The following is a 24,540-nucleotide window of genomic DNA, read 5'->3' as shown; positions in this document are numbered from 1 at the left end:
AGCGGAGAGTTCTGTATCAGCCGTCGGTCCCACTATCAAGACCCCAGGTGCCCCAGAACAAAAGTCGTCCCACTTCAACCCCAAGCCCGGACTTCTCACGATCACGACAACATCCGGAGGATCTACTCATTTCTCTTCGGTAATGGCGTTGCTGGAAGGGCCGGTCCTGTATGTGGTTGGGCTCGTCGGCGCCATTCTGAGTTACCGCCTCCTATTCTACACTCCGACATTGAGACGGCACGGCGTTCCTCTCAAGAAGCCGCCAAATACCCTGCCCATTGCTGGAAATGGCATCGTCTTTCTCCAGGCACGCCAGAAGCTCTTTGCCTGGTTTACAAAGTGCGAACGCCAATTCGGCTACGAGACATTTCAAATCTCCGTACCTACACTCCCCCCCGGAGTAGTCATCAATGACCCCAAGAATCTGGAATTCGTGTACAAGCACGAAGGCACCTTTACCAAGGGAACCTTTTTCAAGAGGCTCTCGTGGGATCTCTTTGGCGGGGGCATCATCAATTCGGATGGGGATCTATGGAGAGTGCAGAGAAAAGCGGGCTTGGCCTTTTTGAACGTACAGAACCTGCAGGTCTTGACCGATGTCGCTCTCCCCAAGTACCTCAACCAGAGCCTCGACTTGCTCAACAAGCACGGTAATGATGGAACATCTGTGGATCTGCAGACCGTCTTTCACGAGATTACAAGCCAGCTGATGGGCAAGATGGCATACAACATGGAGATGCATGCCGACGACGAATTCACCATGGCCTTTGAGCACGCTTCGGGGGAGACGACGGCAAGGTTTCAGAACCCGCTGTGGTTCGTCACCGAGATATTCACGGGCTTCAAGTTCCGAAAGTCCTTGGCCATTGTCGCCTCGTACGGAGAAAAGATTGTGCAAAGCGCCGTCAGAGATCGTCACTCTAGCAAGCAAGGCGACGGCACCAAACTCGACGAGATTTCGGGTTCGCTTATTCAGTCGCTCCTTGACTCTATTGATAACGAAAAGATTGTCGCAGATTCAGCGCTGAATTATCTATCCGCGGGCCGAGACACTGTCGCCCAGGCGTTGACGTGGACTTTTATGCTACTCATGGAAAACCGCTTTGCTACGGCAAAGGTCCGGAAAGAGATGCAAGAGCTGCTTTCGCGAGAGAATCTGTCCGATACCTCTTTTACTTTTCGAGAGCTTGATCCGACCATTTTCACCCCAAACTCTCTCCCATACGCCATGGCCGTATTCTACGAGGCATTGCGACTTTATCCGCCGATCCCATTCGAGATAAGGCAAGCTGAAAAGGACATAAGCTTGCCAGATGGGACATTTCTTCCAAAGAGCTCTATTGTATTATGGTGTACATGGGCAATGAACAGGTCCAAGATTTCCTGGGGAGAAGATGCCGACTCCTTCCGACCGGACCGCTGGCTCGTCGACGGCAGGTTTGTATCCAAGAGCGCGTCCGAGTTTCCCGTCTTTAATGGTGGTGCTCGGACGTGTCTGGGCAAGAAGATGGCCGAGGTCATGGCTGTGCAGATTATTGCGGCCATAATGCTGACGTTTGACTTTATGCCTGCGTATGGCACCAAGCGGGTGAGCAAGACGAGTCTTACCCTGCCCATGGAGGGTGGACTTCCTTGTTACGTACGAGCGAGGCACTATAAACCGGAAATGTAGACATGTCTGACACGATACTAAAGAAGATATAAATGACATCCGAGAACAGTTTCAAGAGCTTAGAATGTCATGGTGTAATGTATTTACTTTATTTTACTACCAGGCCATGTGGTATCAACGCCCTGTGAATGAGATCAGACTATTTGGTCATTTGTCTCGGCATTTGCCATCATGACCAGCGCACCGCTCTTGCGTGCAAGTCCCAGGGCTTATATTTTCCTTCTCTGGTCCGCGACCTCGACTCGGGGATTTTTGTCGTCCTGCTTCTTTTCAGGCTCTGGGTCTGAATCGTGCTTGTGCCATAACTTTGCCTCTGTATCCATTCCGTCTGACCCTGGCGAAACCTCCAACTCATCATACGTGGGCTCTCTTCTGATTAATAGACGCAGAGGGTTTCGCGTGGGGATCGGTGGTGCCTCCTCATCCACTTGCTCAAAGGGCTCGACGACGTTGTTTAACCATTTTACCACGCTGTTCTCCTCGGTAGAGACCCGCTTCTCATCAGGGGCTGGGAGATTGCTTCCGCTCATTGTTTCCAGAGTGAGCAGTGGTTCTCCTGGTTGTAAATGCGTGTTTCATGGCGTGGCTCTGTTGGGATTGACAGGTCGCTTGTTTATATAAATAGTAAAAGTATCAACCTTTTGGATTCCATTGTATGCCTCAGGGGTGTCGGTCACTTGTTTGTTTGCCTTGGATAAAGACTGAGCGTCAGGACAATGATTTTGCGGGGCAACGAGCCTGATACTGCTCATCTTCATTGTTCTCCTATGCAAGGTCTGGACTTTTTTTCCCGAGTGTCCGGCCAACGGGATTTTCGCCGGTTCCTGGTTTTCCATTAGTTTTATTACACGCAACGGCGCAGATATCGTGTCAATCCAGTATCTTGTCAAGGCTGTTTAGGCAATAGGCTTCCGGTATTGCTTGCTGCCGGTTGCCATGTCAAGATCATGTCGCGCCAGGGGACGCATTTTCATCGACTGACTTGTACTCTTTTCGATATCTGGGTAAAGGTCGCATCAATTCTCGTACTGTACACCATCCTCTCGCTTTGAGATTCTGAAATAGCCAATCATCGTCATCGAGATTGCCGCATCACTGGCTACCTGCAATGATTCACTCCTTTCTGTACTCTCCCTGCAAGATCTATAGACCTCGTGGAGACAATGACAGCCACATTTCACTTCAATGCCGAGCAGACAAGAAATTATTGGAAACAAATGCTTTCAGTTCCAAGTAACAATGGCCATAATAGTATTGTTATCAATACAGTATGATCAAGTACAAGTATGTCTCAGTGTGCAGTACTGTCCGAGCCTTTCGAGACTAATTTTCAGATTCCTCTTACGTCCTGATCGCTGTCCTTCTTCACAGCTATCCGTCTCTTTGAACTCACTGCTCGATATGGAGGCCAAGAACTGCAAGAGTGCCGCAAAGATGCAAGTTCAGGGCCAAGCGGGCAAAACCACACAACTGTTGGATCCCAAGACCGGACACGAGTGTGTCGAGTCATTTGATAGCAAAGACCATTTCAGGCGACTTGAAACTCTGGAATCGGGCCCCAGTGCGGATACTGAGGAGACATGGGCACATTTGAAGCACCTTGAGGATCTTGAAGCTGGTCCTAAGAAGCGTGAGCGCAATGATTCTAAGGACGAAGAAGAATCTTTTGTCCAACACGCTCAGGTCGCCAGAAACAAGACTAGCCTACTGGACAAGAATACAGCCTCCGGACGCGCTCATTATGAATGGGCAGTTCGAACCGGAGTGTGGGAAGACTGGGTTGACGAGGCTGATTGGCATGAGAGTAATGCTGGACTTTCCAGCAACAAGAAGTAGCTGACTATAGGTGGCTAGTAAAATCATCAAAAACTCAATTTAAAGAACACTTTCACAAAATTGCACATCACCATATTAAGCATGTTTTCTTTCTAGGTTTTCTTAATTTCATAATTTAAAAATCATAAATAAAGAAATCATGAGATTAAATTCATTCCTTTTCTTCTTTTATGTGCATTCTTTTCTCTCTCAATTATCCACATTGCTTTTCATCCCATATCCACGAATACAAACTTGTGCCCTATAGGCGGCGGAGAAACAAGCTCTCCTTGCTTCCCTCGTAGACCTCGGCGTCGATCTTGGCATAGGCCAAGACCTTGTTGGACCAAAAGGGCACGTCCTGGCCCAGCTTGAGGTCCCGAAGCATCTGGGCAAAGTTGTAGCGGCCCTTGCTTGCCTCGGCGACCAACGAGCAGAACTCGTCGGCCGTCGACAGCCTGGCGAAATCGACCAGGCCGACGCACAACTTTACCCAGTTGTTGATGTGCTGGGGGTCCAGCGATCCCACCATCTGGCGAAACTCGATGGTGTTGGTGTTTCCACCAGTTTTGCCCGCAGGCAGGAATCGGCGATAGCCGAAGGTTCCTCTGACGGCGGCACGCACTGTAAAAGTATTAGTCAACTCAACTCTACTTAACAATCCAGAGCAGATCAGTGATAAAACAGAAAGTGCTTACTCGGGTTTCGGGCGTGAATGTCACTCGTGTTGCCCATCAGGATGGCGAGCTCCTCGAGACTGGTTGTGGCCCAGATACACTTGACCTTGTGCAAAAGTAGACCTTCGAGACTGTCAGGAATGTGACGCAGTGCATCTTCTCTCTGGGCATTGTCAAGTCTAGCCTCCAAGTCTCCCTGTCCTCTAGTTACATGGCCGTCGCTGAGCCTTGCGTAGAGGCTCATCTTCTTGCAGTAACTATTATCCCATCTGGAAGGGTGCTGGAGGTCGAGGAGGATGGCGTCTGAAATCCACGCGAGGACAGAAAACTTCTTCATGGTCTTGAGAGATAGGCCATCATCTCCACGTCCGATATGAACATGAAGACCACAAGAATCGTTGAGGTGGACTCGAATGTTGCGCATGGCACGGCATAGAACCATGATCTTGTAGTACGCATCAGGGTCGGTTGTTCTTAGAACCTCGGAGGTGATTTCTTTACCGGCCCAGACGTATGCCTTGTACTTGGCCTCTGCTCCCGCCTTGACGGAGCTGTCCATGATGATGCGCCATGCATCGTACTTGACCACATTATCGTGGGGCTCGATAAACTCGTCGTTGGCTTCGTCGCGGAGTGTGATGCCGTCACCTGCGAGGCTGCCAAGATGGTCCATGAGGAAAGCGTCAATCTTTTCGGGGAAATGAACGTCGTCGTCGTTGTGAGCTCGGAAAATGGGACGAGGGTCGTGAGGGTCGGGATCCTCGTCTTTTTGGTGAAGCATGGGCATTAGGAATTCCATCTCGATGCCAAAGGTCAGCGGGCCTTCGCGATCATCCTCGGTGATGATCATTCCGTCTAGATGAGCCATGACGGATGCTGTGATCAAGTGCTGATCGAGGTGGTGATTGTAATGGGTATCAAGAGTAGAGTGTCGGGTGGTAGGGGAGTGAGGGTCGAGATGATGGAGCCTGTACTGGTCGCGGCGTGTATAATGGAGACTGTCGCTTGAATCTGGCCAGAATGCCTTTGACTGTCGCTGGATCTTGAATTTTGAGTAGTAGACGGCGAAAGGAGGGATGATGGATGGCAGCTTGTCGTCGCAGTCTCTTTGCTGCTTCTACAAGCTCGCGGCGATTCTCTTCCTGAGGAATCACTCGCTGGTAGGCCGCCGGTATGTTGATGCCTTTGGAAAAGTCGACAGAAAAGGGTGTTATGCGCCACTGGATGCAGGTTCGAATAGAAAAGACTGCTGATATTGTCTTTGCGTAGGCAATTGAATTACTTGCTGACAGAATCCTGTAATGTTGATGCTTTCTGAAAAGACTACAGAAAAGGTCGTAATGTACTACTAGAGTCAGGACGCAAACAGAGGAAGTTGGTGGTTCTTTTCTTGACACTTGGCACTTGAAACAAATGGAATTCGGTTGTTGACAGTCGAACAGTCTGCTCAACTCAGAGGACGATGGAAAGAACCAATTGAAGCTGAAACGTGCAATCACCATCATTGTCGTCGCCATCTTGGAGCTCAGCTGCATGAGACGGTGTGAAATGTCGTCGTCGACGTCCAACATTCACGCGCTCTACCTGAACTGGGCCAGGAGGTATAGACACCCTAAGATTGTGTATGGTCTTTGTCCCATCGCATGAACATCCATAATGATTTCCGCTATATCAACTCGGTATCTATGGGCATATCGGACGAAATCATATATGCGCCTACTTTGAGTTTGGGACAGAATCACATCTAGTATATCCAGATCAACTGGACGTAACGTATTTCTATTCATTTGATTCCAGCTGGATACAAATTGAGATTGATGTGGTGGAATTAATTGTTCTTGACAAGAAAGAAAAACATGAGCGCATCTTGTACAGTGTGGCATGTCTTTTGTGACTCGATAGTATGTCTTCTGTCTCTGGTCTATTGGACAAGTGAATTCGTGTGATGTTTACTGTCTAATATCGTGTCTATACCGCCAGGATGTGCAAAGCTATGTGAAAGTCGGTTACATGACATTCGGGTTATTGATGAGTAAAAATGCATCAAACCTCGCATGTAGCTTGCTTGATGCTTGAACATGGCAGAATTGTCATTACTCGATATCTTTTTGTGTTCATAGTATTGAAACCTTTGAGAGCATGATAGTTGTTACCTGGCAATAAGTAGAGGTCTAGAGCGGGCACCACTTGATCAATATTCACCGTCTCCCACTTTTCTCCCTATTTCCATCCTGCCATGACGAATAATGACATCCAACTTTCATCTACTTTTACGCATTGGCACAATATCCAGGTTTATCAAAGCACCAATGTTTTTTACATAGAATGTCTTCATCCCATCTCCGTATCAAACCTCTTCCGTGGCATGTCGTGTCCCCCCTTTCCATCAATCCCGCTTCGTACCCACCACACCACTCTTAGACCTGATTACCACACAATTTCTCAACAATCAATCGTCAACCTTGTCGACGATGGATTCCAATTAAAACCTCCGGGGATGTGGTCTAGTGGTATGACGTTTCCTTAGCATGCGATTTAGCATGGAAAAGGTTCTGGGTTCGATTCCCAGCTTCTCCATATTTTTGGCTTTTTTCTCTTGTGTGAATAGTTGCTTTTTGCATAATAACCAAAGATTTGATGATAGTATATTCCAAGTATGAAACTATGATACTATTATGGAACTATGATAATACTATTAATACTCCACTGGCCTGTTGTCTTGGCTGTATTGTGGTCTGCTCATGATCATCATCGCCTTTAATCTCTGAATTGACCTTGTGGAGTATATGTCCATTTCGAGACGTAAGCAGGGGCATCTCCTTCATGTCCATTCGTAGTACAGAATACTCCCAAAATCACCCCTTTCAATGTGAGCAACGTCCGCGGCAAACTCGAGAGTCTTGTCAAATTTATTGAAATGGGAGAATCTTACCTGTAAACCCCCAGCTGACGGCCGCATTCGAGGCCTCGACCAGAGTCTGCATCTGCGACCTGGCACCGGCCGGACCAGCCGAGAACGTATAGTGCGTCGCATTGCTGGCCTTAATTTCCAGTCTCAACTTTTTGCTGTGCCAGACGTCGGGTATGGGCACAATGACTGGGTCGGGAACAGTAATGTAAGAGATGCCGCGGAATCTGAGCTGTAAGATAGGCTCTGACTGGTCTTCTGGGAGGGTTGTGGCATTGATGGGCCCTGGGAATATCCCCGTGCTGCTATTCGCCGGTAGCATAGCAATGCCGAGGTCGAGGTGGTGATTTTGCGTTAGGAATACGGATACGCCAGCTTCTGATTCCAACAATGTGGGTGAGAATTCCATGTCTACACTGTACGTAAACAGTGTGTCTTGCTGGCGCCTGCCCACAAACGTCTGACCCAAAGGACCGGCATAATTCCCATTCAGGGCCGTGAGATTGAGGCTTGAAGGGAGAAGCTGAAGGGTGTTTGCGTGGCCCGGCGGAGATATCTGATACGAAATCGAGATGGGGAAACGCCAGTATGTAAAGTGAGCGGGCAGTTCTGAACCGGGTACAAAGTCAATCATGTCTCCTTCGCTGATAAACGGGCTGTAAAATGTCAGACATGAGCATAGCCAAAATTAAAAATTAAAAAGCCTACCCATCACCATTTACATTTAGATTTTCCGGTGGAAGCTGCCAGCCGCTCATCTCTCCGCTGATTGGACTGAATACTGGGAATTCCCCTTCTTTCCAAGTGACATTGGTCAGGACAGTTTCTCGTCCCATGGGAAAGTTGATCCAGCTGGGACCTGATCGAGTCGACAGTGCCACCGCCCACCTGCTTCTATTAGTCACTTGCAATCTGCCATACATGTCAACTACACTTGCCAGTTACCGCTCTGATCCGAGAATAAATCAGCATGGCCAACAGTCTGAACTTTTCCAATCATTAGTGTTCTCTATTCGGTTGCACCACGGAATATTCTTACAGTAGCTTGTAGTATTGGCTGCCGTCAATACAGGATTTGCTGGATCGGCTTCATAGGGGCCGTTGATGGAGCGTGATCTTGCCATGGTCACCATGTGCCCGAGTCCGGTTCCCCCTGACAAGATGCGTGAGTTGATGAATATCATCTCGCTAGATGAAATTTTGCCCACCTTCAGCTACAAGCAGATAGTACCATTCGTCTTTTAAATAGATATGCGGGCCTTCCGGAGCCTGGTGCAAAGACACGTTAGCATGTAGGACTTTTAGGGTAGTGAGTACTCACAAGTCCACCAGTTCCGTTCCATATTGTGATCCATTCACCAACTTGACCAGTTTCCAGGTTTGCCTCCGCTCGCTGGATCCCTGGACTATGTCTTATCAGCTTATTTACTGACGAGAAGCCTCAATATGGTCCATACAATACATGATACGCATGAGACCCGGTTATATATACTTTGCCGTCGGTATCCCAAAACGGCGAGGTATCATATCCGACAAAGTCAAAACGGACGGCGTTTGTCCATGAGAGGGGATCATATGGGTCGTTGGCTTGGAATATGATCTGATCCCATGATGAGCAATATAGTCTGCTTTCAAATGTGCTTGATACTCACATTATCCCATCTCGAAGCATCATCCGCCGCTCGATCATCGTCGACTAGAGTCGTGACGAGGTAGAAGGTGCCATTGTGATATCGCAAAGCCGGTGCCCATATACCACTGTGGCTTGTTAACATCAGGTAACCAAATCAAATCAAGGCCGTCTACCTCGTCGACCGGTTCGTTTCCGCCAAGCGAGGTAATTGTTCTTGTCGATTCAGAACATGCCCTAGCACTTTTCATCAATCCATGTCCCTACAGTCAAATACGCTGTTTCTCCTACCAATCAGCTTCCAGTTTTGCAAGTCTTTTGACGCATGAATAGGTATACCCGGGAACGCATTGAAACTGGAAGATGCACAAAAAAAGGTCTCGTCCCACTCGGGTACATGAATGCAACTAGGATCAGGGTGAAAACCTGGGAGTATAGGATTCTGGAAAGTTGAATTGATGCTGGCTTCCGACACCCAAGGCAGTGTCAGGACACAGAGAGTCCCTATCAACAGACTTGTATACATCTTGTTGGGTACTTGTTCACGTAGTAATTCTAGGGAGATCATCAAGGCGGGAAGCCTTGTTATAGATTCGGGATTTGCCATCTTGAATCGAATACTGCATTCTCCAATTCTCCGCGGCCCCCGCACCATAACCTGAGATCTTGAGAAATGGCGGATAAATGGTCTGGGTAAAGCGAAATGCGGAGATTTTTGGCGATTCGGCTACATTTATACCGATTGTTTGGAAAGCACACTGGTTTCTCTATCACACGTCATTTTCTCGCCAAGCCAGTCAACTCGAATGTCGCTCAAGTCGTGCCAACCTTGACGGTCAACTTATATATTCACGATTCGCACAATGGAAATGACGTCTCTAAAATTGATAGGAAACTAGTCTTGACAAATTCCGTCACCAAGTTTGCAAGTGACCAACATGCTGTTCTATATGCCAAATGTCTCTGCCTGAAAACACTTCTATGAACCAGAAAGAGCTCGCTCATATACAGCCTGATTTGTCTTGTCGAGGTAGGTAGACGAGGGTATCGAAAGCAGAAATTCTAGCTTATGCCTTTTCTTCTCTCATCTTGCGGAAAAAGTCCTGCAGAAAATGTCAGTTGAGATCTTCATCTTTGTTTCCTTGTTTACTTACCATGACTCCAGTGTAGACGACGAGCAGAATACCGCCACCAGGTCCAAGTCTGAGGACCTTGGGCAGGAAACCCTTGTACAAGGCAGCGAAACCTTCCTCCTTGGCTACAGTCATGACAGCCGGCCATGCCCAGTTGTACTTGGGAGTAGTGCCTGCAACCTTGGGGCTGTTCTGGATACGAGACCTGAAAGAGTGTCAGTAGGGCAAACTAGCAGGGCAGCCAGCGTTAGCTTGCCATGTTGGAAAGGGCATGACATACTTGACAACATCCATGGGAGTGTTCAGAATGGTACCAACGGTACCACCAATGGAACCGGCCAGGATATCATTGGTGATTTGACCCTGCTTGGTCTCGGCCTTGGGCAGCAGCGTGCGAACCTGGAAAATGACACCAAAGTAACCGGCGTTCCAGAGAATGTGTCGCCACAAGGTACTCTCGAGACCATTGTACAGAGCAAAGACACCCTCGTTCTTGATCGTCTTCCTGACAACGTCCAGAGGACCGCTGTACAGGGAGGCCGAGGCCTTGTTCTGAAGTCGAATCTTGACTGTTGGACCTTAGCAATCCGCCGTGGACATTGGCAGGTTGTACCACCAAGGGGAGTTGGACATACCGAGCTCAAAGGGAACGACTACAAAGGATTCAGTGGCACCGGCAGAGGCACCAGTCAGGATGGACAAGCTCTGGTTCATCTGGGCGATACCAAAAGCCTCGCGGTAGAACTTGCCCCAGGAATCATTGGCGGCAAACTTGGTAGCACGCTTGGGAGCCTCCATGAGAATGGGGGCCGTGATACCTCTGTAGAGTCTCGAAGCACTGTAAAAGACAATAAGCCGAAATCCCGGGTTTTATTCGTCGCGGGTGCGTGCTTACCCCTCGTGGCGCACAATCTTCTGGAAGCAGTCCACCATGCCATTGTACGAGTCTGCACCAGTTCCGACACCAGTCTGAAGTTGCCTGTGTTGTTGTGAGTCTCTGCGATCGGTTTCGGGGAGTCGAGGGAACAAACACTCGGGTCTTGATCACATCAAGAGGGTACCTAGGACAAGGTTAGTCAAGGACGATTGGGTATCGCATGGGACCAAGAGTCTCAACTTACATGACCAGAATCTACACAGAAACTCTCAGTTAGCAAATAGGCTACAATTCGTCTTGCGACAGACGACTGACCTCGGACACACCAGCGACGGCGCCTGTAGTGGTTTGTCAGTATCGCGTGATCAGTCTCCCAATTGGAATTCCGACTTACCGGCGGCGAACTGGTACACAAAGGGGAGGGGCTTGGGATCAGACATTTTGAACTGGGCCGCCGGGTCTATAAGAGAATGTTAGAAATCGTCAATATCGTCTGTGAATTCTCCAAAGCGACCGACCTCTGGTAGTCTGACGATTTTGGGGTTGTAAGGAATGGACTGTGACGGATGAAAGGATGGCTGGGCTGAGCTCGACTCAATTGATTTTCTAAAAAAGTTGCCGTTGCGTAAACCAAATTGAGCCGCTACTATCCCCACAAGCGCCGCGGTATCGGATCACGTCCCCGCGCTATTTGAGCCAGTCCTGGAGCGCTGATTCCCTAAGGGTCCGGTGCAGTTGGCTCTGAAGAGTGGGGGAATAGCGCCAGATCTGTATGATTAGGGAATCGAAATTGCAAACGACAAGAGACGGAAAAGGTCCAAGACAGGGCCAAGTTTCCCTTTGCCATTTTTATTGCTGCTCACGGGAATTATTGGTACGAGATTCGTTCCAAACAATGCCACAGAATTATCGAGCATAAATGGCCACCTTGCCCTGAGTAATGACTGGTAAACTTGGTACCTACATTGACCAAAACCTTTTATTTGAGTGGCCCTTGACAAGTTCTGGTCTACATCCAGTGTCTTGTCTCGTTATTTAACCTACGTGACGTGTCAATGTCAGAACTTCAAGTCGGTCGGCATGATTGATCCTCGAAAATCCCATCTCGAATACGTACAAGTCACTACATTATTCATGATTTACCTCTAGCATCTGATACAATAAAGAGAGCCGTTATTGCAAATCCCTCGGTGACAATTCCTATTCGTCTCCTAGCTGCAGTTTACCGTTGGCCCATGCGGATAAATGGAGTCTCTCCCCCACAAAGGTCGGGATAGGTATCTGGCTTGGCTGGCTGTGCGGCATTGTGCACACTGCGAACCGCTGGCACAGGCGGGGTTCATGATTAGGTGTAGTGGGTAGGGGGATGGTATCGTCTTGCCATGTACATTGGAATGAACATGTCAAGAACCATTCCAAGACAACAAGTTTCGGCTGTCTGGAAACTTGACTTAGGGGCATCCCAACTCTATTCAGAAAAGGAGACGGATGTCATGGCGCTCACATGCATCGTCTAGAACTAATGTATGGCAGATACTTTGACGCGCCACGATCCTATAGCACCTAATTGCTCACCTAGGTACCCTTCACTGGAACCATGAGGTTGTTGGAACGCTCCCCATGCCCGCTAATCATGCTCCTATTGGCCCAATAGCTCCCCTAGATCGCCCGTCTGGACACCAAGGGCCCGGTACGCGCACAGGGGCGACAGCTTCAATTACGACACGAGGGCTTCACCATAGGAGGTAGCTATCGGTACAACTCTCCTGACTTGTGCCCCTCCTCAACAAGATCCTCCCACCTTCAACACACACTTTGCATCGTGCATACAGTGAAAACGCAAAACCGTACAGACCAACCGTGCCATCATATACCAGAAATACTACGCCCAAGCTGATCTGACACTGCGAATCGTTCTTGTCGCATCCGACGCTTATCTCCTTCGATCCTGCACTATACCCGCGCCAGCGCAACACTGAATACTCCCGTCTCGACGCATCAGAGGCACAACAAGTCCGGTATCCTCGGGATTCGCCCCCCAGTCAGTAGCGCTTCAGCTCTGCACCTTTAAACAAGCCGTAGCCCGATCTTCGAGGCTCCAGCGAGGTGCTCCTTGAAGTGCTCTGGCCGCATACATCCGCTACACATGAGTCACCTACTCTGGAAATACTATTGGGAAAATGATGTCGACAGATTTCGTCGGCTTCTGGCCCCGGCCGGTCATTCCCATAGTCCGTTTACTACAAAGAGCCCGGCCCAAGGAGTAGGCAGCCCCGGCGCATACGGACATTCGCCACGCCCCCTGGCCAAGTTGCGCAAGGCTTCTGCGCATGCTGGAAATGCCCTCTCCAAAGCCGACGTCAACGGGCGCGACCATGCTGGACTTAGCATTTTACTGCGCGCTGCCTCTTCGACCTCGCCAAATGCTGTCAATTTCGTCGAGGCCCTTTTGGCTCATCCGGCGACCGATATCTACGCCCAAGACCCGGAGAGTGGCTGGAATGCCCTGCACCGAGCGCTCTACAATGGAAACATATCAATCGCCAGGTTGCTTCTGGAAAAGGAACGCCGGGACCTGACAGAGTCCTTGGGTGTCAATACCACCACCAAAGTTGGCCAGCTCATTAAAACAAAGGACCACGAGGGAAACAGTCCATTTGATGTCTACAATGCCTCGATCGCCCTGCGCCAGCTGAGAATGGCCGAAGATGATGCCAACTCGGACGATGACTCTGGCAGTGAGGATGCTGGGGACGGCGACGAACGTGGAACGCATACTGCCAAGATGAATGGGGTCGGTGAGGAGGTCTTTACCTTTGGAAGCAACAGAAATCTCTCATTGGGTCTGGGTGACGAGGATGACCGTCAGTATCCGGAACGCGTCCATCTCAAGCGTCCTGATCATTTGATTCAGTACTTTCATGACCGTTTTGTGGAATCGCAAAAGAACGACCGAGCTGTGGAAGAGTCTCGGGCCTTGGACTCGAGTGAGATTCCTGCACTTACACAAAACCGGCCATTGATGGTTCAAGATGTAGTCATGGCAAAGTTACATACCGCGATTCTCACCACCGACCCAATCTCCAATCTTTATATTTGCGGCATCGGTCGCGGTGGCCGGCTGGGTCTTGGGGACGAAAACACCCAGTTCACTTTTCAGCCTGTACAGGCCGGGTTGCTTGACAAGAGAGTCACTCACGTCGCCCTTGGCCTAAATCACACCATGGCCATCACAAGTGGTGGAGAGCTTTGGAGTTGGGGCTCGAATAGTTTCTCGCAGTTGGGGTATGCACTCCCACCCCCCATGAAGCCCGACGAGGAGCCCATTAGCACCACTCCCCGCCAAGTATTTGGGCCTCTCAAGAAAGAGGTCATTGTTGGCGTTGCGGCATCTGCGATACACTCTGTTGCCCATACTGGCTCGTCGCTCTATTGCTGGGGCAAAAATGCTGGTCAGCTGGCTCTGATGGATGCAGACTCTCGCTCGCTAGAGGTCCAGTCAGTTCCAAGAAAGGTTGCCGCATCCTTGCTATCGTCACATTCGTCCATCTTGATGGTCTCGGCCATTGACAGAGCAACGACGGTGCTTTTTGAAGACCGCACCGTGTGTGTCTTTACCAATTATGGCTACAACATGATCAAGTTCCCCTTTTATGATGGCTTCACCAACTCCACCCTTCAGCGGTCTGGCAGGGTGTCCATGCCTTCGAGATTCAATTCTGGTCGTCGCGAAATCCACTCCATCACTTCCGGCGGTGAGACCATTGCAGCATTGACTGGAAGTGGCGATCTCTTTACCATGGCTTTGAACCATAAGGCCGAGGGCCACTTGGGCGCTACGTCGACTACAAATCCTGCCAAGATCAAAGACGCCATTACAACTCCACAGCTCACCTGGAACTCGTTGAAAGATGGAGCCAAGTCTGTCGCCATTGGCGAGGATGGCACCATCATGGTGTCGACTCAGTCCGGAGCAGTATGGCGACGGGTGAAGCGAACCAAGGCCAAGGATGCCAAAAACGTCGGAAATGTAGACAATAAACGCAAGGACTTCAAGTTTCAGCGGGTTCCGTATATTACTGGCATTGTTGGCGTTCGAAGCTCCATGTTTGGCGCATACGCCGCTCTTCGTAAAGACTGCGATGTAACGCGCGAGCAGCTCGAAGTCGATGATCAGACTCTGTGGCACGATCTTGCGCCGCTGTGCGCTTTGAAAGGGTTCCGGGCTACGAATCCTCGGCTGCGCGAAAACAAGGACACCTGGCAGTTCCAGAATCCCGAGGTCCTAATGGGACGAGTTGATACCTTGGGATATGAGGTCCTGACTTGTACAGACCTTGAAGAAGACTTGGCGATCCACTTGCGAAACTGGAGCTATAAACACGATGAAACTGGCTTGACGATTCGCACGAGTTCGGCACCAGAATTGCAGATTCCAGTTCACTCGTGGGTTTTGGCTGCAAGAAGTCCCGTTCTGCGTGCCGCACTCCTCAAGTTTCGTGAAACCGGCCATTGCGTCATGCCAGATCTTCTCACGATTTCAGAGTCGCATGGAACTACCACTATTGAGCTCTGCGGAATCGATTTGATCGCACTACTCAACCTAGTGGTGTATGCGTATGTGGACCGGGTGATTCCCGCTTGGAACTTTACTCGCCAATCGCCGCCTCTGGCCTACCGGTATCGTCAGATTCGCATAGACCTCATGGGCGTCGCGGGCAAACTCGGAATGGCAAAGCTTGAGCACTCTGTAAGGATACAGAGCACGCCTCCAAAGTCCATGGATCAAGACTTTAGAAGCGCGATTGAAGATCCCACCTTTTTGGAGGACGGAGATGCCCTTCTCGAATTGGACGGTGATGAGATTCCAGTCCACACCTCCATGCTTTGTCAAAGATGTCCTTGGTTTGCAGGTCTCTTCAAGGGTCGTTCTGGCGGTATGTGGTTGGCGAGCCGTCGTGCAGGCCGGGACGCCTCGGAAAGGACCCCCATCGACCTCCAGCACATTCACCCAGAGTCGTTTCACTACGTTTTGCAGCACATGTATGCAGACGTGGGCGAGGATTTGTTTGACAATGTAGTTGCGGACAGTATTGATGACTTTTCAGAGCTTGTAATGGACGTCATGAGCATTGCCAATGAGCTCATGCTAGACCGCCTGTCACAGATCTGTCAGCATGTTCTTGGTCGCTTTGGTAAGGATCCCTAGGCATCAGGTGCAGTGTAATTTGCTAACAAGCCCAAGTAACTACTCGAAATATCTCTACTCTGTTGAACCTCATGAGCCCTTGCTCAGTCACCAAATTCAAGGATGTCGGGCTCGAGTACATCTGTTTACAAATGGAAACAATGCTCGAAAACCAGTAAGTCGAAACTGCACCACCCTTTAGCAGTCCCTACTTTCCACATGACCAGTACTAACTCGAGCTAGTCTACTCGACAACCTCGACGAAGATTTAATCTTTGAACTCGACCAAGTTGTCAGAGATAATCAACTCGCAAGATGTCCATTTGCCAAGAGTGGAAGAGCTGATTTACTGCTGCACGAACGATACCCGGCTTTGGCCGAGGATATCGAAGAAGAGAGACAAGTTCGGGTCAAGGCAATGGCTTACAAGGTCTCTTTGAGAGATGACGACAAGAAGCTATCTTCTTCGTTCAAGACCAAATTCGGCAGTTTCGACGACAATGTGGCCATTTCTCCATTACTCGACAAGAGTCGGAGACAGTCGAGATCGGCGCGGAATGAGCCCTTTAGTCCGGTTCTTCGTCCAAAGAACTCGAAAGCTGATCTCATCTTTGATATGGAAGAGGAGGAGTCGAGCATTGCGAGCCCTTCGCCTTCCCCTCGGCCCCTTGACCCTTCTCTTCGTGACGAACTCGAGCAGCTTCCATCCCTAGAAAGTACGCAAAGTCATGGCAAGGGTAAACAAGTGGTCAAGGGACAGACTCCAATCGACAAGTCGCCAGCATCAAACGTGACTCCGGGCACGACACCCGTCAATGGAGCAAGTGACTTGCGGCGTACGTCCAACGGCGGGAATCCGTGGGCCAAATCGGCCTTGTCTACTGCCAAATTGGATCTCAAGGACATCATGGCAGAATCAAAACCTGCACACTCGGCCCTGTCTGCGGGGTTGGCTGCGCAAAGGAGCCAACCTGCCAAGGTGACGCCACAAAAGATGACGCAAAAGGAAAAGAAAAAGTTCCTGCAGCAGCAGGCAGAGGAGCAAGCCAGACAAGAGGCACTGGCTGCCAGCAAACCTCAGGTCGCATGGACACAAGTTGGCGAGAAACAGAGCTCACCATGGCTTCCCACGCCCAGCGCACCAAAGACTTCAATCAAAGACACTCTCATGCCGACGACGAAATCTACCCTTGCGCCACCGGTGGCCAAGCATCTCGTTGCGGGCGAGTCCTCGAACATGGCTATACCTCGACGAGCTGCCTCTCCAGACACGCGGTTTTCTGGACAGAGTCGGTCAGGGTCGACAACGCCACGCGGCAATCTCACCAAGAACAACAGTGATGGTCCCGCTTCGGCCAAGTCAATGGCACCCCAGCACTCGCCAAGCCAGGCCAGTCACCAGGAGCCCAAACCCTTGGTTCCTCATTCCAAGTCGTATATACAAAAGCCACAGAAGCAAATGGACAGCATGATTGGTCTAGGCCTGGCAGATATCATTGGACAACAGCAACGCGAACAGCAGAGCGTCAAGGAAGCCGCAGCGAAACGCAATCTAGAGGAGATTCAGCAGGAGCAGGCTTTTCAAGAATGGTGGGATGCTGAATCGCGCCGCATTCAAGATGAAGAAGCACGGAGGCAGAATCGCGAAAAGAACAGAGATGAAAAGAAGGGTGGCGGCAACCGGCGAGGACGTGGTGGAAAGCCAAGAAGCGGACCGAGCAAAGATCAAGGCAATGCGGCACCGCCATCAACATCCGCCGAGGGCGCTGGTGGTGGTGCCGGCGCTCGGGGCCGTGGCAAGACTCGTAGAGGTGCCAAGGCAGCTGCTGCTTGATTTCACCATTATAGACGGTTTAGAAATATCTCCCCACGGCATTCAAGAAAAACAGTCTTTTCGTCGGAATCAATGCACATATACAAGGATGATTTGGGTAGCAGCAACATGGAGGGGTCCCAATCTGCATACATTCCCTTTTCATATCTGCTGGGTCGTGTCGATTTTAGAATTACTCATTTTCTGTATATATCATCTCTTCTCCATCCCATGACACCATCTTGATAATATACGACGAGATTTCTCCCGGCATTCTGAACTAGGCATCACCCGCACAGATGATTTCTTGTATCCAGTTTCTCACCGTAACATGGGTACATTAAGGCGGTCTGCTCACAAGATGGTAATACGAACCTAAAGAGTCTCCATTCTCCTGCCGTGGCCAAGGCATTGTACTTTTGCACATTTTACCAGCTGAGAAAAGAGAAGAAAAAAGACGTCCAAAGAGTCACTTTGATTAAAAACAAGGGACTACCATTTGTTCAAACTCGTCGCTAAATGATTGCAAAAGAATATGGATTTCCAATCCCAAACCCAGTACAAGCACTCTTTAAAGGGTGCTTCAAAGATGGTAAGCATGCAACACAAAGCCATGCTGTCAAACGAGGCCAATCTAATCGTCATGTCGTGAATTTTCAAACGCCATGTTGTACACGGTTGTTCAACGCAAATAATTCAGCCGTGGTACCTCGAGTACGAATGCAATGATATCATTTAGCTGAGGTCAAAGCCAGCTCCCGATTCGACAGCATACAAGAGCTTCTCCTTGAGCGTAGCTCGGCTGCGGTATAGAGGCAGTTTCAAAAGGTTGATACAAGTAGCTGCGCTTGGTAGGCGATTCTCGTCTGAGCCATTATCTCTTATTGAAAAGGCAGGGCTCAATTGTCCAAACCCAAGTAGAGGAGCTCGGGGGGTGGAAGTGACGTACTTGAGCACCTCGCGGCGCTCCGAGTCTTCAAGCTCGTGCATGACATCCCAGAACATCTTGACAGTCGGGTGCTCCTCTCCATCGTCGCCAATGACGTACACGCCAGAGTAAACCGTGTTGCTGCGGAGGTCCTCGACATCAATCTCGGAACTGTCGCCACCCACGAGACGCTGTAGCTCCGACTGGTTGAACATTTGCAGCCATGTTGGGTCAATGATGCTATTGAGACCACGCAAAAAGGCCTTTGTCTGGCGGTATGGCTGTGCCACCAGTCGATGTGTGACAACGTATGAAATGTACAATGGCCGGTCCTTGTTGGTGACTGGCGCGTTCTCATTGCCCTTTCTCAAAGGCCGTGTAATGGTCCGCACCTTGTTCGTAACTGGGTTGGTGACACGGTCGTTGATTGTGAAATCAAGCGAGAAATCACCAACGTCTCCCGGGTAGTTCTTGAGCTGAATCAAACCTCTATACAACTCTGGGTCAAGGTCTCTTAATTCATTCAGACTGGCGCGGACATCCCTGCCCGAGGAACTCCATTTCAAGAGAAAGAATGGAGCAAAGGACAAGTCAATGAGGATGCCCTCATACATACATTTGCCGACAACACGTCCCAAGAATTCGAATTTTTGTGTCAGGTCTTGCAACCGACTATTCCATTCTGCAGAGTTCTCTGGAATACCGTACCAGCGAAGACTCTCCACGAGCTCATCAAAGACTGTTGGGTTCGGATACAAGAGATTCTGGCTGTTGGTCACAAACATGCCAAGATGATCTTTTGGCGTAAAAGCCTCGGTGGTGACACTAGTCAAGAATTCCTTGGTGACACCACCGCCATCAATTCCAGCTTCTGGTTGGTCAAACTTGTCAACAAAGGTGATTTGAATGGGCTCCTTGAGGGCCTCGCCTAGATTGTAAAACTGGCTGTATGCATCCGAAAAGAGCTGTCCGCGCTTGATGGTGGCATTGTGTCGTCCGAGCGATTCTCGGCCAGTATTGACTTGGCCCAGGCCGCCGTGCAGGATGGACGCACGCCACGAGTCCGCATCGACATAGCCATTTCGCCTCTTTGATTTATCGAGATGTACAAACTGACGAAAGATCTGAACACGGACCTCAAAGGGTATGGTGAATGGCATGTTTCTCAGAATCTCCAGTTTTGGACCAACTTGGGCTAGAACCTTTTCTCGCTGCGCACGCTTATGTTGTCTTTGTCTTTCAATCTGAGCTGCGCGCGAGAGGCGGTGGCCAGAGGCCGTCAAGAAGCCAGGAGTTGCGGCGTCAAGGTCGCCCATTTCCTCATCGTCGTCATCATCCTCTTCCTCAAGGTCCCGTTTCTTCTGCTCTTCCAGCACAACCGCAGCCAAGAAGCCATCCATTTCGAATCGGGATGTCATGAGCCAAAAGTCTTTGGGCAAGAATGGTCTTCGAGAATCTCGCTCGTACAGCGCACGCATAGTCACTGTAGCTGCCGCCCTGAGTGTGAGGACATCCATTCCTTGAATTCCTGCAAATGTTGTAGTGATCTTTTCGTTGACGTGCTGCTGATTTTTGGTCGAGGATGAACCAAAAAGTGACGAGACCGTCGGTGCTGTTGATAATGTCGAAGAAGGCATAATGTCTGGCAGATTATAGTATAGCGGAAAAGCGAGATTTTTGAGAAACACGACCAGATTTTTGAGCTCGGCCAGATTCAACCCGCTTGCTCGAACCCGCATAACTACCGGGCTCGGGTTGGCAAGCACCTCTGTTTCTGCCGGGAGAAAATCCTCATCATCAGTCACCCGGAGAAGGAAATTGTATAGCTCAAGGAATAGAAGCAGAGTCCGCCATTCTTGATCTCGATGATTGGGGTCTGACTGCAATGAAGACACTACTATCCTCGGCCTTTGCTCGGCCTCCTTGTGCGCTATTGCGGAAAAGATGCTGGTGCGCGACACTGCCTGCCAAAGAAATTTCACCGATGGCACTGTTCCCAAATTTGCCGAGGCAGGAGTAATAATGTCTCCATGGAACAGGCGGATCTTGATGTCGTCGCCATGCCTTGGAAAGCACCGGAGCAGGACCAGCGTGTAACCCGCCAGGAGGCTCGCCTCTTCCGATGCCTGCTCATGTGATGTAGCCGTCGAGGTAAAGCGTTGGAGCAGCTCGGCAATACCATCTTCACTGACGAGGGACTCGAGTTGCTCCACGACGTATTGGGTCAGTGGGCCAGTGGTCTCCTCATCAGAATCGCTTGATTCATTGTCCGCTGAGCCATTGGCACTGTTTCCAGCTTTGCTGCGTGCACGGATATCCGCGGACAGCTCCGTCAATAATCGATAAAGTGCCTCGAGGTAAGAGGATCCCTGGGAGGGAGGGGTTGCTCGACAAAGGGCAATGAAATGTGCCAAGAGCCACAAGAGACCGTCGCGCGATTTCTCGCTGGCCCGGTGGTGTTTGACGAGCCCAGTAATGATGCTTTGAGACAAGACCCCGGCGTCAAGAAATTGGGCAACCACTGCTGGGTTTGCTTGCAAAAAAGCGAGATTCGGCGAGGTCAAGAAGAAAAAGGCAAAGGCCTCGTAAGACTGTATATCGGGGCGACGCAAAGGTGCCGCAATTGCCTCTGCGAGGACATTTTGATCTGCAGCCGGCCCCGACTGGTCACTCTGCCTGCATAATCTTGCAATCAATCCGTAATATTGATCGGAATTATTGACGATACAGTTTGGATGCGCCTTGATCATGAGAACAAGGAAACCGAGTGGTGTGTTTGACGCAGATGGAGGTCGTTGCTCCAAGGCGGATACTATTGTCGAGGCTAGTCTTTGCCGTTGGTTCTCTTCCAACATCAAGTCTCTGACACTCGACAAGTCTTGCACAAGACCATCCAGTCTTGCTTGGTCGCCGTCATTGCTGGCGTCAAAGAAGGCAGATAACAGAGGTAGGGCTCTGGTTATCCGATCCTTCACGTCACCGTCCTGAAGGTACAAATCGTCCCAATCCTTTCGAAACTGACTTTGCACTTGTCTGCGAACTTTTCTGCCCCGCCATACACGTTGTATCCGCTTCGAGGCTGCAACCTGTTCTCGATCTCTTTGTCGCTTCTCACGCTCGGCCTGAGCATTGGCAATGGTTTGAGAGGCTCCGGACGGAGGAGCTGCCCAGCCTGAAGTTGCCCATGGATTCGTAGATCTCTGCCCGCTGAGATTGACGTTTCGGGGACGTTTCGAGTTTCCAGTAAAGGATGGAAACATTTCGCCAGTGTTTGTTGTCCTGTCTTGACAGGTGAAGCTCGACTGTAGTGACTCGGCGAGGGCGCGGATAGCTCGGTGGCTTCGGGATACTCCAATGCTCCAAGTTGGAAGATTTCTTGGTCGAGTTGAACGTCTGAAAGCTGAAATTGCCCAAGAGTTCTAAAGGGCTCTATGACGGTAGCTGATATTTGATTGCACGCAGAAAAGGATCCGGCTCCTCCTCCCCTTCCGAAGAACGACGAAATCTAGTGGCAGTGCTGAAGCAAAAGGAAAGACGGCAGCATGACGGCGAGCTACCGAACCAAGAGCGGCAGTTCCTGGACTAGGTTGAGAGGATGTGTAGCGTCCAAGATTTAGAGTGTTGAAGAACTGGAAAGAGGTGTGTTTCGATTCCTTTTCTATTATAGTTGCTCTGTTGCAAATTTCTTTACCTTTGGTCCGTCATGTGATGAGAGTTGTGCTTGGCTTTTGCGCAGGTTTGGTGATGCGCATTTGAGCTTTTGAGCTTCTAGGTAGTTACAGCAGAGTATTGGGCCAGGCAGGGTAGATTGCCGGGCACTAACGCGCTAGGTAACCACTGCTCTGTCAGCTGCTTTGACTGAACGTGGTGCAATCACGTAACGCCACTACTACTTTAGAATGGGTCTGCCCCACGAACGACTGCTCAGAAAGTGCTGGTAACGTACCCATTTGGGTAGCCTGGCCATGTACAATGTACAGTTTGGAATAGTTCTGGTACTTTCCAAAGTCAACCATGTAAGCACCGTTCGACACCTACCTACCCGTAGATATCACAGCGATGATCGCTTGCTTATCCCTGTTGATATCTTGCTCACCGATCAAGTCCATACATTCATATTCTCTTCCTTTAGAAGCGCATAATTCTCGCTCGGTTCAATAATAGGACTGCGTATGAGAAAGGTCATGGCGGGGTAGCTAGTTTGTTATCTCCGGTAAAGGCAGCTACGATAAGATTGTGCAGATAGCCAGAGTACTCGTACCAAGTCATGGCGTGTCGCCTAATGTAAATGTTCATATTGGTTTCGCTAGAGCAGCAACAAATTCACATTCATATTCGAGAGTACTGGTTGGTGAGCTTCAATATCGCCTCGAGTATTCACTGGACAGCCAAATTACAGTGAAAATGGACCCTGTGGAAAGAATTGCTAGATGAATGCCACGAGTTCATCTTGAGATTCGCACGGAACAAGTTTAAAATAGGTGTACAGTTTCATCGGCTACGAGGGTCGCATACCCTCTAGCCTTGACGCGCAATGGCGCTCGAATTGCAGTGTTGAGCTGTACATTTGTAATTTTCAGCCTCGTTCGAGACTCGGGGCATGATTTTAGGTTCGCGGTTAAACTGTCTGTCTCAACGGTGTTTTCAGGGTCTGCTCCAGCCCGCACAGACTCTCAGTCCTGATCTCAGCCCTACACTGAGCCAAAAGAGTCAAAAGTGGAAAATTCCGATATAGTAAAGTGATGGCCAGGTTCAGGAATTAGCTCCTCAAGAGATGATTGTGTAGATGTAGTTCAATCAGTCATGTCTCGTCAAAGTAACGAATGCATCGACGTTGCTCTTTGCGCTAGCATTTGGGGTCCTAGTACAAGAGCAATCGCTAAACCAGCCCCGCCGGCATCTTATTACCAGGAGGTACATAAAACCTACGTCACCAGGATTGCCAAAGCGGCCCACAGAGGTCGGGTGTGTGTACCCAAGTAAATGCCTTGTGTCTGCACTATTTTCTCTAGCATCTTGAAAACAATAATGTGCCGAAACAAAGTCGAGTTGCGATATGCCATGACACGTTAGTCTGCTCCAGAATAAAATATATCATGTCAGACACTAAAGGGAATAGCTGGGGCAACAGTTGAGGAAGCAAGAAATACTACTGTGACATACTCCAACTCGACTCATGGCGCCATTAGAGTAACCACCCAGGATATCAAGGCCCGTGCGATAAGATAGCGTTTGCGCTTGTGGGGCACCGCGACCAGACAAACGGCTGCACACAAGCAAATAGATACCTACCTCATTGATGCTCAACAAAGCAGATATCATGTTCTACTGCTCTCTTGGCGTTATCAAGCACAAGTCTCCTGACTTAAGAAGACTCTTGATGATAATGTCCATATAAAATTTAAAAATGAGCAAGTATAATGAGAACCACCATTACATGTTAATGATTAGAGTCGCTAGGCCCGACTTGGAGATTCAAGAGGAAGAAAACCCCCCGGCCGACAGCCACTGGGCAAACTGGCATGGGCTGGGCGCCGTGGGCGGTCTGGTGGCTCTAGCGCGAAAGGGCACGTCGAGAAAAGCACAGACCATGTAGGCCGATCGCACCTCCCAATCATTCGAAATTTTCGAATTTTTTTTTTCTACCCTTGAAAAGCGCATGGCCTTTGGTGGACGGACCCGTCTTCTTCCCTTTCAACCACCAACAAACAACCCATCTATTCTTCCATCACTCTGAGTTCTCAGTCAAGGAGTGCGATTTTCATCGTACTGCACCGCTGATCTCAACCCAGCACCAAACAATAAAAAACACAAAAAAAGGTTAAAATCAACACGCACAAAATCCCAATTTCCACAGACCCCAGTGTCTATCCTCCGTCTCAGGCTTCTTGAATAGATC

General features: G+C 49.7%; 8 protein-coding genes across 8 annotated transcripts; 3 read left to right on the top strand and 5 right to left on the bottom strand.

The window, feature by feature from the left end:
* Positions 1-142: 142 nt before the first annotated feature.
* On the top strand, positions 143-1,672 carry PFICI_09949 (uncharacterized protein; the record flags this gene model as incomplete). Its single annotated transcript, XM_007838530.1, has 1 exon — positions 143-1,672. The coding sequence occupies one exon, from the start codon at positions 143-145 to the stop codon at positions 1,670-1,672; it is 1,530 nt and encodes a 509-aa protein (XP_007836721.1).
* A 209-nt stretch (positions 1,673-1,881) lies between these two features.
* PFICI_09948 (uncharacterized protein) lies at positions 1,882-2,202 on the bottom strand (the record flags this gene model as incomplete). The annotated part of the gene is made up of 1 exon (XM_007838529.1): positions 1,882-2,202. One exon carries the CDS (start codon positions 2,200-2,202, stop codon positions 1,882-1,884), a length of 321 nt encoding a protein of 106 aa, XP_007836720.1.
* Positions 2,203-3,073: 871 nt separating this feature from the next.
* Positions 3,074-3,508, top strand: PFICI_09947 (uncharacterized protein; the record flags this gene model as incomplete). Its single annotated transcript, XM_007838528.1, has 1 exon — positions 3,074-3,508. One exon carries the CDS (start codon positions 3,074-3,076, stop codon positions 3,506-3,508), a length of 435 nt encoding a protein of 144 aa, XP_007836719.1.
* A 241-nt stretch (positions 3,509-3,749) lies between these two features.
* On the bottom strand, positions 3,750-5,032 carry PFICI_09946 (uncharacterized protein; the record flags this gene model as incomplete). The annotated part of the gene is made up of 2 exons (XM_007838527.1): positions 3,750-4,111; positions 4,186-5,032. The coding sequence occupies 2 exons, from the start codon at positions 5,030-5,032 to the stop codon at positions 3,750-3,752; spliced, it is 1,209 nt and encodes a 402-aa protein (XP_007836718.1).
* A 1,889-nt stretch (positions 5,033-6,921) lies between these two features.
* PFICI_09945 (uncharacterized protein) lies at positions 6,922-9,309 on the bottom strand (the record flags this gene model as incomplete). The annotated part of the gene is made up of 11 exons (XM_007838526.1): positions 6,922-7,025; positions 7,097-7,728; positions 7,781-7,960; positions 8,005-8,059; positions 8,112-8,225; positions 8,281-8,341; positions 8,394-8,478; positions 8,530-8,672; positions 8,725-8,830; positions 8,879-8,939; positions 8,994-9,309. The coding sequence occupies 11 exons, from the start codon at positions 9,307-9,309 to the stop codon at positions 6,922-6,924; spliced, it is 1,857 nt and encodes a 618-aa protein (XP_007836717.1).
* A 460-nt stretch (positions 9,310-9,769) lies between these two features.
* On the bottom strand, positions 9,770-11,152 carry PFICI_09944 (Mitochondrial 2-oxodicarboxylate carrier 2; the record flags this gene model as incomplete). The annotated part of the gene is made up of 9 exons (XM_007838525.1): positions 9,770-9,805; positions 9,857-10,040; positions 10,116-10,404; positions 10,471-10,673; positions 10,731-10,814; positions 10,867-10,896; positions 10,957-10,967; positions 11,028-11,050; positions 11,107-11,152. The coding sequence occupies 9 exons, from the start codon at positions 11,150-11,152 to the stop codon at positions 9,770-9,772; spliced, it is 906 nt and encodes a 301-aa protein (XP_007836716.1).
* Positions 11,153-12,858: 1,706 nt separating this feature from the next.
* PFICI_09943 (uncharacterized protein) lies at positions 12,859-17,734 on the top strand (the record flags this gene model as incomplete). The annotated part of the gene is made up of 3 exons (XM_007838524.1): positions 12,859-15,907; positions 15,958-16,075; positions 16,144-17,734. 3 exons carry the CDS (start codon positions 12,859-12,861, stop codon positions 17,732-17,734), a joined length of 4,758 nt encoding a protein of 1,585 aa, XP_007836715.1.
* Positions 17,735-18,448: 714 nt separating this feature from the next.
* PFICI_09942 (uncharacterized protein) lies at positions 18,449-21,901 on the bottom strand (the record flags this gene model as incomplete). Its single annotated transcript, XM_007838523.1, has 1 exon — positions 18,449-21,901. One exon carries the CDS (start codon positions 21,899-21,901, stop codon positions 18,449-18,451), a length of 3,453 nt encoding a protein of 1,150 aa, XP_007836714.1.
* Between the last annotated feature and the right edge of the window lie 2,639 nt (positions 21,902-24,540).

Source organism: Pestalotiopsis fici (assembly GCF_000516985.1).
Source record: "Pestalotiopsis fici W106-1 unplaced genomic scaffold PFICI_Scf_7, whole genome shotgun sequence".
In the NCBI taxonomy this organism is placed as follows: domain Eukaryota; kingdom Fungi; phylum Ascomycota; class Sordariomycetes; order Amphisphaeriales; family Sporocadaceae; genus Pestalotiopsis; species Pestalotiopsis fici.
This window is presented reverse-complemented; position numbering and strand designations above follow the sequence as displayed.